Source organism: Oncorhynchus keta, chromosome 17 (genome assembly GCF_023373465.1).
Source record: "Oncorhynchus keta strain PuntledgeMale-10-30-2019 chromosome 17, Oket_V2, whole genome shotgun sequence".
Taxonomy (NCBI): domain Eukaryota; kingdom Metazoa; phylum Chordata; class Actinopteri; order Salmoniformes; family Salmonidae; genus Oncorhynchus; species Oncorhynchus keta.
The window spans coordinates 11,639,549-11,651,840 of record NC_068437.1 but is presented as its reverse complement, the minus strand read 5'-3'; the positions used below and the strand labels follow the sequence as shown (position 1 = coordinate 11,651,840).

The 12,292-nt window shown below is 44.8% G+C and overlaps 1 protein-coding gene across 5 annotated transcripts in view; it reads right to left on the bottom strand.

The window, feature by feature from the left end:
• LOC118396446 (ATP-binding cassette sub-family C member 8) overlaps positions 1 to 12,292 on the bottom strand; it is a 125,166-nt gene that overhangs the window by 96,621 nt on the left and 16,253 nt on the right. For all 5 annotated transcript variants that reach the window (XM_052465488.1, XM_052465487.1, XM_052465485.1 and 2 more), the window contains 2 exons: positions 5,363 to 5,504; positions 4,360 to 4,481 (listed from right to left, as the gene is read on the bottom strand). In XM_052465488.1, the coding sequence (XP_052321448.1) occupies positions 4,360 to 4,481; positions 5,363 to 5,504 (264 nt within the window). The remainder of the gene's footprint in view (positions 1 to 4,359; positions 4,482 to 5,362; positions 5,505 to 12,292) is intronic.

Below are 12,292 nucleotides of genomic sequence, written 5' to 3'. Positions count from 1 at the left end.
AAATAGCGGGTCCAGATTGTCAAGCCCAGCTGATTTGTACGGGTCCAGGTTTTGCAGCTCTTTCAGAACATCTGCTATCTGGATTTGGGTAAAGGAGAACCTGGAGAGGCTTGGGTGAGGAACTACGGGGGGCGGAGCTGTTGGCCGAGGTTGGAGTAGCCAGGCGGAAGGCATGGCCAGCCGTTGAGAAGTGCTTATTGAAGTTTTCGATAATCATGGATTTATCGGTGGAGACCGTGTTTCCTAGCCTCAGTGCAGTGGGCAGCTGGGAGGAGGTGCTCTTGTTCTCCATGGACTTCACAGTGTCCCAGAACTTTTGGAGTTGGAGCTACAGGATGCAAACTTCTGCCTGAAGAAGCTGGCCTTAGCTTTCCTGACTGACTGCGTGTATTGGTTCCTGACTTCCCTGAACAGTTGCATATCACGGGGCTATTCGATGCTATTGCAGTCCGCCACAGGATGTTTTTGTGCTGGTCGAGGGCAGTCAGGTCTGGAGTGAACCAAGGGCTGTATCTGTTCTTGGTTCTGCATTTTTTGAACGGAGCATGCTTATCCAAAATGGTGAGGAAGTTACTTTTAAAGAATGACCAGGCATCCTCAACTGACGGGATGAGGTCAATGTCCTTCCAGGATACACGGGCCAGGTCGATTAGAAAGGCCTGCTCACAGAAGTGTTTTAGGGAGCGTTTGACAGTGATGAGGGGTGGTCGTTTGACTGCGGCTCCGTGGCGGATACAGGCGATGAGGCAGTGATCGCTGAGATCCTGGTTGAAGACAGCGGAGGTATATTTGGAGGGCCAGTTGGTCAGGATGACGTCTATGAGGGTGCCCTTGTTTACAGAGTTAGGGTTGTACCTGGTGGGTTCCTTGATGATTTGCGTGAGATTGAGGGCATCTAGCTTAGATTGTAGGACTGCCGGGGTGTTAAGCATATCCCAGTTTAGGTCACCTAACAGAACAAACTCTGAAGCTAGATGGGGGCGATCAATTCACAAATGGTGTCCAGGGCACAGCTGGGAGCTGACGGGGTCGGTAGCAGGCGGCAACAGTGAGAGACTTGTTTCTGGAGAGAGTAATTTTCAAAATTAGTAGTTCAAACTGTTTGGGTATGGACCTGGAAAGTATGACATTACTTTGCAGGCTATCTCTGCAGTAGACTGCGACTCCGCCCCCTTGGCAGTTCTATCTTGACGGAAGATGTTATAGTTGGGTATGGAAATCTCTGAATTTTTGGTGGCCTTCCTGAGCCAGGATTCAGACACGGCAAGGACATCAGGGTTAGCAGAGTGTGCTAAAGCAGTGAGTAAAACAAACTTAGGGAGGAGGCTTCTGATGTTGACATGCATAAAACCAAGACTTTTTCGATCACAGAAGTCAACAAATGAGGGTACCTGGGGACATGCAGGGCCTGGGTTTACCTCCACATCACCCGCGGAACAGAGAAGGAGTAGTATGAGGGTGCGGCTAAAGGCTATCAAAACTGGTCGCCTAGAGCGTTGGGGGCAGAGGATAAGAGGAGCAGGTTTCTGGGCATGGTAGAATATATTCAGGGCATAATGCGCAGACAGGGGTATGGTGGGGTGCGGGTACAGCGGAGGTAAGCCCAGGCACTGGGTGATGATGAGAGAGGTTGTATCTCTGGACATGCTGGTTGTAATGGGTGAGGTCACCGCATGTGTGGGGGTGGGACAAAGGAGGTAACAGGGGTATGCAGAGTGGATCTAGGGGCTCCATTGTGAACTAAAACAATGATAACTAACCTGAACAACAGTATACAAGGCATATTGACATTTGGGAGAGACATACAGCGAGGCATACAGTAATCACAGGTGTTGAATTGGGAAAGCTAGCTAAAAACAGTAGGCGAGGCTAATCAGCTAGCACAACAAACAGCAGGTAAAATGGCGTTGACTAGGCAACTGGGCCGACAGATAAAACAAACAAGCAGAATGGAGTACCGTGATTAATGGACAGTCCAGCGTGCGTCAGCTATGTAGCCAAGAGATCAGTGTCCAGGGGGCAGCGGTGGATGGGCAGGGAAGCTGGGCTGGCGAGTGTTATCCAGGTTTTTTTTTTTTTTTAAACTAACAATGACTAAATAGCTTGTAGCTAGTTAGCTGGTTAGCGTCTGGAGGTTCTTGAGTGTGTCATAAAAATAAAATAAAAATTAAAAGTGATAGCGATTCCGTATCACAGTGGGTGAGGCAGGTTTCCGGAAGGTATAAACAAAATAAAAATCAAAGAGAGATAGAAAGTAAATGGGTTCAGAGTGTTTGGGATGCGGTGAGTCAGATGGTTAGCAGGCCTGTGCTAACAAGCTAACAGTTCGTAGGCCCGGGCTAGACAAGCTAGCCGTTAGCAGGCCGAATTAGCAAGCAGGGAGATAGCGAGGGCTAGAGAGCTAACCTTTGGGGGACGTCGCGATGGAGTGAGTCTGTTTATTCCTCTTCTTGCGGTGACATCGACAGACCGGTCGTGGGCCCGGGTAATTGTAGCCCAGGAGTATGCTACAGGAGCTCTAGTACGCTGGGTGAGCTGGAGACACAGCGTTTCAGAAAGCTCGCGGGCCTTGGCCAGCAGATGGATCTTTGGCGATGTCGCAACGAAAAAGCCTGTTGAAACCACCTCGGACGATTATGTCGGCGGACCAGCCGTGACGATGTCGGAATGTTCTCACTGTTGCGGATCATTTATGTTTGAGGCTTTACTGAGCTGGACAAAGCACTTCCCTACAGTTTCACAAGATCAAGTATGAAGACATTGCTCATCTCTAGTCAGAACAGGCCTTGCACAAATGTTTTCCCCCAGCACATTTTGTGGCTGGTATGCTGTCCCTCCACTTCATCTCGGGCCTAACAATACCTGTACCAATATATCGTCCAAACACCGGCTTCTTGGGCATTATCACTTAATTAGGATTTTCAAATGTCATGCTTTTTGAGCACATAGAAAAGGAAGTAAGGTATTCGAATATTGAAGTAGAACCAGACGCCTGCATTTTTATGTGAAACTCATAGATTTTGGTGGGTAGTCCCTAAATACGTTTTTACAGTTTATAGATGCTGGATCAGTGTTCAATTTGAAACTGTTTAACCCTGGAGAATTTGCTGTGCAGAATCTCATCAGCACCATGTCATGAAAGCATCCTTCTTTACAATCTTAATATTCTCTGCTGACATTTGTATCACTACTTAAAATGTAATTAAGTCGAGCCTCTCTTCACTTTATTTGTTTATTTTTTAAAAAGTTGTACTGAAAAAAATGCAAGATTATAGTCACATAATGTCCTCATTCGCTTCCAGTAAAGAGACACAACAACACCTATTTTAACCTCCCCATGAGGAAAACATCTTTTGATTAGTGAACCAAGGTTGATATTGAATTTTTTTAACTCGCTCGCCTCACTTTAAAAAACAACAACAATATGTTCAACATTAAATGGAATTTTATGGCCTTATTTAATCTAACTGATTTATGAGGATAACTACAGTACAAAGTATATATTTATTTTAACTAACCCCTTTCAACCTAATATCGGTATGGAATACACAAGACTAGAATCATTACACAAAGCAGATCTCTGACTCCTGCTTGATGGACACACATTGAATATTCTATTACTTGGGTTTCTGCCTCGAACTGCAGTAGAATTGAAATCCATCCAATCAGAATAACGCAATTACACTTTAACGATAATTGCCTACAACCTTTACAGTCCTCAAACTCAACTCTGACCCTGGAAACCAGCTCCACTGCATTTTGAAACTTGTTCCCCTGTAATCAGGGACTGATTTAGACCTGGGACACCAGGTGTGTGCAATTAATTAACAGGTAGAACAGAAAACCAGCAGGCTCCGGACCTCGTAGGGTCAGAGTTGAATACCCCTGCTCTAGAGCAAAAAGCCATCTCATCTGAATATAAATGAACCATGCATCTGGGTTTAACATGACATTATTAATGCCTGTGGTTTAGGCAAAACCGCAATGCTGTACAAAATACTTCCTTACATTTGAATTGTATTGATTTGGGCTTAGAAGACCCTAGGGGCCAGCAAGCCTGCAAGTGAGTCATGGTTATCCACCATTCAGTAAAGCCTAGCAAGAGGTTGCTCTCACACGTAACAGTAATTGGGGACATCTTCTACAGCCAGAGGCATCTTTGCGCTACAGGGAGACAGACTTCAGCAGTTGAAGTTTGGAGGCTTGGATGTTTAACACTAGAGCGAGGTGAGCTGTGCATTGAAGTGGTGTGGGCATTCTGGCATCATTTGCACGGTACGGAAGCGCACACACAAACACAGAGTATGCATACACACACACTCTGTTAAAGTGCTTGGAAAACTATGAAGGAGCCTTTACCTAGCAGTAGCTTGGGGAAGTTGGAGGTCTCGATGTTGTGGTAGTAGATGATGGAGGTGATCCCCGCCATGAAGGCCAGGCCTGCAGGCATGTACAGGTGCAGGTGAAGGGACTGGGTGAACCTGGGAGAACACACACGGGACAGAAGGGTTTTAATGCACACACAGATGCACACAAACATGCACAGCTGCACACACACACACATCCCAATTGGATAAGTTAAAATCATTCTATACACACACTCAATGCCGTATAAAAGCTGCAAGCAGACATTGTACTATAGTGAATGGTATTCTAGGGCGAAAGTGCAGGAGGAGAGATCTTCCAATCAATTCACAAACGCATAGGAGAAGCTCTCAGCGCAGACAGGCAATCCTACAGTAATCATGTGTAGGGGACTATAGGGGACACGCATGGGCAATCAACGTGAGAGGAGGAGAACATACAAGGACAGAAGAGAAAGCGAAGAGGTAAAAGCCAGAGAGAGAGAGAAAGAGAGAGAGAGACACACAAGACAAGATGAGAGAGAGAAAGACAGAGCGAGAGAAAGAGTGAAAGTGAGAGAGAGAGAGACAGAGGCAAGGGAATGCAAAGGCTCCGATTGATTTCCTGTAATTATTTAACCTATGACCTACATTTGTGAATCACACACTGTTGGATTGTGGAGTGAGAAGAGGGGGAGACTGATAAGTTGAAGACTAAATAGAGAAAGTTGACAGTGCTGCCATAAAATTAGATAAGGCTAGAAGTGCAGAGGAGGAAGAGAACCTAGTGACCTAGGTGGGGGGGAGCGGGGACAGTTATGAAAAGAGTACAGTCTACAGCAGAAGCAGTCATTGAGAGGAGCAGAGGAGTTGAGAAGTCTGATGACACTGCTAGCTTTGCTAAAGATCCACTCGTGTTCAATGTTATGGAGGTGTACGGTCATTGCAATGTACTGGGGAGTCGGTGATGTCAAACATGGGGCGTGATTCCAGCGGAAGGGCAGGCGGAACGGACTCACCCATCGGAGACGACGCCCTCTGCGATCTCACAGACCAGGACGAAGAGGAGGACGAAGGTGAGGAGCCAGCGCAGGTTGTGACCAGGGAAGTGCAGCCAGGTGCTGTGGTGGATGTGCACCTTGGAGCTCTGGCTGCCCCAGCCTTTCAGAACACAGCAAACACAACAATGACACAGGAAACAGGATATTAGCTTCAGAGAACAGCGTGACATTTATCTGATCTGTTGGGCCGGTGAGAGTCAATTCCCAACTAAGCATCCGCAATAATATTATACATTTTACTTGTCTATGGCCGGGATTCAATCCAATCCAGCTCTTTCAGCTATGCACATCCTAAAGGTCAATGTTTCATAGTTCGCGTAGACCTCATTCATGGTAAACACTACAAAATGTTGGCTCAATAAAAATGTACACTTAATTGGCAAGCGTGCGATAAGGTGGATCTACCGCTGATCAGATGAAATACCGGCCTAAAAGAAGACACCACAGGAGGCTGTTGGCACCTTAATTGGGGAGGACGGGCTCGTGGTAATGGCTGGAGCGGAATGGTGTCAAATACATCAGAACCACGGGTTCCACGTGTCTGATGCCACTCCTTTCCAGACATTATTATGAGCCGTCCTCCCCTCAGCAGCCTCCACTGGAAGACAATTCAGGCTATTGATTCCCGTAGAGACTATGGAGGGGACACACAAAGTCCACTTCGGGTGTATTACAATTCATGACCTTGGCTTAACAGCGGATAGGATCAATAATACTGACTCCCCGGTACAACCTTGAAAAACGGTGAGCCTAACAAGAAAGTTGGCCCTGCGAGTCACAGGAGTAGGACTTGATTAAAAGGTCATCAAAGGGGAGTCAGTGGCGAGTCTGTCAAGGTCCTCACTGTGAGGTGGGTCACCCTCCGGGGGCCTGCAGCTAGGCGTGTCTAGATAGAGAGAGAGCAAAGATACTGTACCTTGCCTGAGACCGCCATTCCAGTTAGCTCTTAAAAGCTATTATAAAGTAGCACGCTCACACACCTTACGCGCTGCTAGGTGCACGAAGAAAAATGCAGCTTGATAAAAAGAAAGCACATTGGTGATCGAGATGTTTCCGACATTTAAATGGATCTTATTTACCAATGTTACGGTCAAACAACCTGCTTCAGAAGGCCTCTAGACCAACGGTGTTGTTGGAGTATGTATTTTTATTACAGTGAGCTACTAAAACCTAACACCTCGAGCAACTGGCTACGGTGGTGTTTGAGCCAGGCAGTACCCGCCGGTCAGTTACATCTGCGTTTAAAAGGAGCGTAGCAGCTTACTCCGCTGTACCCCTGGGTTATTAAACACAACGCCTGGTCCTAACTGACCAAATGCTTATATCCTTAAACTGACATAACAATCTAATTGCTATGGGTTTCCTTAGCAATGCATCCAACTGCTGCTCCCGACAACACCTCCCTACTAATTACATTATAATATCTGTTGGGGAGGTTAAGTTAATTAGTATGCTGTGTGTGTAACTGAAGCTCTGCAAACATTACGACGCCCATGGCTGAGCGGGAGATTCATCTCTCAGGGTCACTAGGCACCTTCCCTCTGACCTTCTCATCCGATTGGTTTTGAGGAGGTGAGAGGGTGCAAAGGGATCAAGGAAATGCAATTGAGATTCTCCCACAGGCTCAAGGTGACAGGGAGGATGAATGAGGGAGAGAGAGGAAGAGGATTTTCTCTTTTAGTCGTCCTTTGGAGCTAATCTTCCACGAGTCCTTAAACATTCAAATACCATTTCTAATACAATCACATTTTCACATAATGACACTGTAACAAACAGGCATAATACACTGACATATTGACCAGATAAATACTCTTAACAGTCTGAAATTATAGATTGGTTCCTTCATCTGCCATAGTCCTGCACAAACTTCCAATTTATTATATTTAAATGGTTCTAAAGTGCTGTTTGAATTTATATATTGAAATATTTCTGGTTAGCTCAGATAAATTATTCAATCTCTTTATTGCTCCAAGTCTAAATGTTATTTTGCCTATTTCTCTTTTCTGTCTGGATAATACATGATAATACATGAATGTCTGTCTCTTACCAACTGAATACTGCTGTGAATAGAGTTTGGCCGTTCTAAATGGTGTACAGAACAGTAGTTCACCTGACTCTCAATTCATGTTTGGGTTGTTTGCTTAAAAATCTTCCCTGGTAAATATTTAGCTATCCTTCCGATCATGCCATGCCATAGAAAATGTTTTTTTTTTTTACATCGATGATTTATTTGAGACGACCATGTTAAGCAGGTGTCTAGCAGCACTCCTAGTAGTGTGGTTTCTGCCACTTCCTCAATTTGTACTCCCCCCATACTTAATTGTATCCCATGCTGTGTTGGCCTTTTCCTGGTGGAACAGACCAACATAACCTTGGTTTTCTTGGTGTTCGAAACAAGTTGGTTCAGACAAACCCACTCCTTGATATTTCCCAGATCTACTTGTAGAGTATGCTGTACCTTTTGAAACGATTGTCTTGCTGTATAAACTATAGTATCATCCGCAAATATAGTAGCTTGAGTTTCAGATGAGGGCTCATGAAAGCCGTTGGTATATATTAAGTAAAGAAGTGGCCCAAGGCAGCTGCTCTGCGGTATTCCACAGTTTAACGCATGAAGGGAAGAAAACGACCCATTGATATAGGTACACTGTTTCCTGTCAGTTAGATATTACTGTACCCAATTCAATGCTGACTCCTTCAAAAAAATATTTAATGATCCACTAAATCAAATGCTGCGCTAAAATCTAAAAATAGTACACCCACAACTACTATCAATAGCATTGAGCCACTGGTCAGTCATGTCAACAAATGCAGTGGAAGTGGAATGCTTTTTGCGATAAGCATGCTGATTGGCTGTGATAAGATCATTATTTTCCATATACTCCCATATTTGTCTACTCATAATACCCTCCAATATCTTACTGAGGGAAGGGAGTAGACTGATTGGTCGACTATTGGCAGGAGTAATGGGTTCTTTGCGGTCTTGGATTGGACACAGTTTAGCATGCTTCCATACATTTGCAAATGTCCCCTTTTCCAGTGACCAATTAAATATGTATTTCAATGGAGCTGCAATCTGGGGAGCAGCATAGCGAAGTAAAAAATTGTCCATAAGATTTAACCTGTAGATTTACCATTGGGTAATGACTTCAACAGGTTTAACACCTCGTCTACTGACACCATTTATAGACGAAAAGAGCAGGTTTGTTCACTCATAATATGATCATCAATCCATTGGACAATAGCTTGTTTGGAAGAATGGGTATTTACAGTATCGCGCAGTAAATAAATGTTCTTGGTAAAAAATATACATGTAAAATGATTGGTAATATCAGCTGGTTTTGTTATTGTTCATCCGTCAACCTCCACACTAGATGGGCATGATGAGATGGATGTACCAAGGAAGCCCTTAACTGTATTCCATACCTTTTTACAATTAATAAAATCATTTTTGTAAAAATAGATTTTTTTCTTATGATTTAATTTAACTGCATAATTACATAGTGTTCTATAATACTGTTAATAAATGTGTAGTTTAGATTTGGCTGCCGAAAGGTGACCTGACCATTTGTTTCAAACCACAGCTCTCGGGCATATCTCATTCATTGAGTTATATTTGAATTATTATGATCCTTCCAATTTATATTAAAACCACACAAGATAAATACATCTCTGTTACTATCTGTGGCCTGGTCAAACCCAGATAGGACACCGTATATGATTCTGAATGTACAGTGCTATACCCACATCATTCCTATTCCTTTCTCTTCTCAGTAGACTATATCCATGAATGTTAATTTGCCCATCATTTACAGATGCATCTAAATGTGTTTCGGTCAAAGCTCAAATATGAATATTACATATGTTGACCATGTTAAAAACCTGACGTTTTTTGTTAGGAAGGCTACATACATTAACCTGAGCTATATGCAACCCTTCCCTTGTCAAGTGAAGATCAGTAGAGCAGTATTTATTACAGATTATCAGATTATTATTATTTATTATCAGTATTTGTTACAGATTTGAACATTGGATTAAAATAGTTACTCAAATCAAATCAAATTTATTTATACAGCCCTTCGTACATCAGCTGATATCTCAAAGTGCTGTACAGAAACCCAGCCTAAAACCCCAAACAGCAAGCAATGCAGGTGTAGAAGCACGGTGGCTAGGAAAAACTCCCTAGAAAGGCCAAAACCTAGGAAGAAACCTAGAGAGGAACCAGGCTATGTGGGGTGGCCAGTCCTCTTCTGGCTGTGCCGGGTGGAGATTATAACAGAACATGGCCAAGATGTTCAAATGTTCATAAATGACCAGCATACTCTAGAGTCCTGATACAATTGTCCGTTGATATAAAGTTTATCCATCACCGTGGAGACTCATGGATTCGGGCAACGCTTTTCCTTCATGATGGGATATAGTTTATTTTCTCCTTTCATTGATCTCGGTGGGGAAGTGATCATTCATTCCAAAATCTCGCCATTTACTTTTGCTTAAAATGTTCAAAACATGCAATAATAGCCTGTGACCTATTCCCAGAGGCCTTACCCATTCTATGGACTCTGGAGAACGTGGCCTATTCCCAGAGGCCTTACCCATTCTATGGACTCTGGAGAACGTGGCCTATTCCCAGAGGCCTTACCCATTCTATGGACTCTGGAGAACGTGGCCTATTCCCAGAGGCCTTACCCATTCTATGGACTCTGGAGAACGTGGTCTATTCCCAGAGGCCTTGCCCATTCTATGGACTCTGGAGATGGTCTATTCCAGAGGCCTTGCCCATTCTATGGACTCTGGAGAACGTGGTCTACTCTTCTATGGACTCTGGAGAACGTGGTCTATTCCCAGAGGCCTTGCCCATTCTATGGACTCTGGAGAACGTGGTCTATTCCCAGAGGCCTTACCCATTCTATGGACTCTGGAGAACGTGGTCTATTCCCAGAGACCTTGCCCATTCTATGGACTCTGGAGAACGTGGTCTATTCCCAGAGGCCTTGCCCATTCTATGGACTCTGGAGAACGTGGTCTATTCCCAGAGGCCTTACCCATTCTATGGACTCTGGAGAACGTGGTCTATTCCCAGAGGCCTTGCCCATTCTATGGACTCTGGAGAACGTGGTCTATTCCCAGAGGCCTTACCCATCTATGGACTCTGGAGAACGTGGCCTATTCCCAGAGGCCTTACCCATTCTATGGACTCTGGAGAACGTGGCCTATTCCCAGAGGCCTTACCCATTCTATGGACTCTGGAGAACGTGGCCTATTCCCAGAGGCCTTACCCATTCTATGGACTCTGGAGAACGTGGTCTATTCCCAGAGGCCTTGCCCATTCTATGGACTCTGGAGAACGTGGTCTAAGAGACATTGCGCACGACATCAGTGGGCAGTTTCAGTTGAGTTGACGTAAAGTCTCGGGCAGTGTCCTCACAGCCTCCGCTGTTGTCATTCTCAGTGGGCAGTTTCAGTTGAGTTGACGTAAAGTCCCGGACAGTGTCCTCACAGCCTCCGCTGTTGTCATTCTCAGTGGGCAGTTTCAGTTGAGTTGATGTAAAGTCCCGGACAGTGTCCTCACAGCCTCCGCTGTTGTCATTCTCAGTGGGCAGTTTCAGTTGAGTTGACCCCGGACAGTGTCCTCACAGCCTCCGCTGTTGTCATTCTCAGTTTCAGTTGAGTTGATGTAAAGTCCCTGCCTCCGCTGTTGTCATTCTCAAGTTTCAGTTGAGTTGACGTAAAGTCTCGGGCAGTGTCCTCACAGCCTCCGCTGTTGTCATTCTCCAGTATCCCTGAAAAGATTAGATTGTCCCGCATTGATCGACGTTGTACATCAAGCAAGGTTTATTTGACGTTGTTTGTTCTCCCTTTGCACCACCTCCACCTTGCCAGGAATAGAGTCTACAGTACCTTTCAGTGCCGTGTTCTCTTTCCTTACGTCATCAATCTGACGTTGGCTGAATTCCAGACTGGCACGTAATGTATTGATGTCTTCTTGTAGAACAACCAAGATATCAAGTTTGGCAAGCATTTCATTGATGGATTTCAACAAGTCAACATCCATAAACCTCTACCCCCTCTCCACACGCGCCCTCTTGCTTGGAGTTGGTTTGATACCGCTTGGCCAACTTGGTTTTCGTTTGTTTCGTTGATTGGGTTGGTTGTCCTTAACAACGCTCGAATCCTCCGAAACCAGCGACATATTTCCTTGAGTATCTCTCGTTAATCACTTTGGGGCGGCAGTGTAGCCTAGTGGTTAGAGTGTTGGACTAGTAACCGGAAGGTTGCAAGTTCAAATCCCTGAGCTGACAAGGTACAAATCTGTTGTTCTGCCCCTGAACAGGCAGTTAACCCAGTGTTCCTAGGCTGTCATTGAAAATAAGAATTGGTTCTTAACTGACTTGCCTAGTTAAATAAAGGAAAAAATTTATGAATCGTTTGAGCTCTTTCTCAGCTCCCCCTCCTATTCATACCTATCATTCTCGCTTTGTACTAGCTCCATCTTTTATCTTCCTTCTAGCTAATGGGTTTATTCCAGTCCTTAGTAGTGTCGGGGTAAATCTGGCATGGCACCCCATTCTTTAGAATGCACATATTTTTTCCCAGAGCCAGTGGAGCACTGTAAAAGGAATAGGGTTGGATTTCAGATAGCCTCTCTCTCTAACAGTGTCGCAATGTCGCAGGGACGCAGAGACTTGGTCAGTCACACACTGATGACACATGGCCAAGCACGTAAGAGTCACTTCACCAGCAGTCACAGGGACACAAAATGGGTCTAGGAATGATAACAGCTGAAGAAAGTCACAGCACATTACAAAACTGGGACGGGGGACACAGTGAACTTGTCACACATTGATGACGCAGAGGTGGCCAGCCGGTCACGATGACACCAGTGGA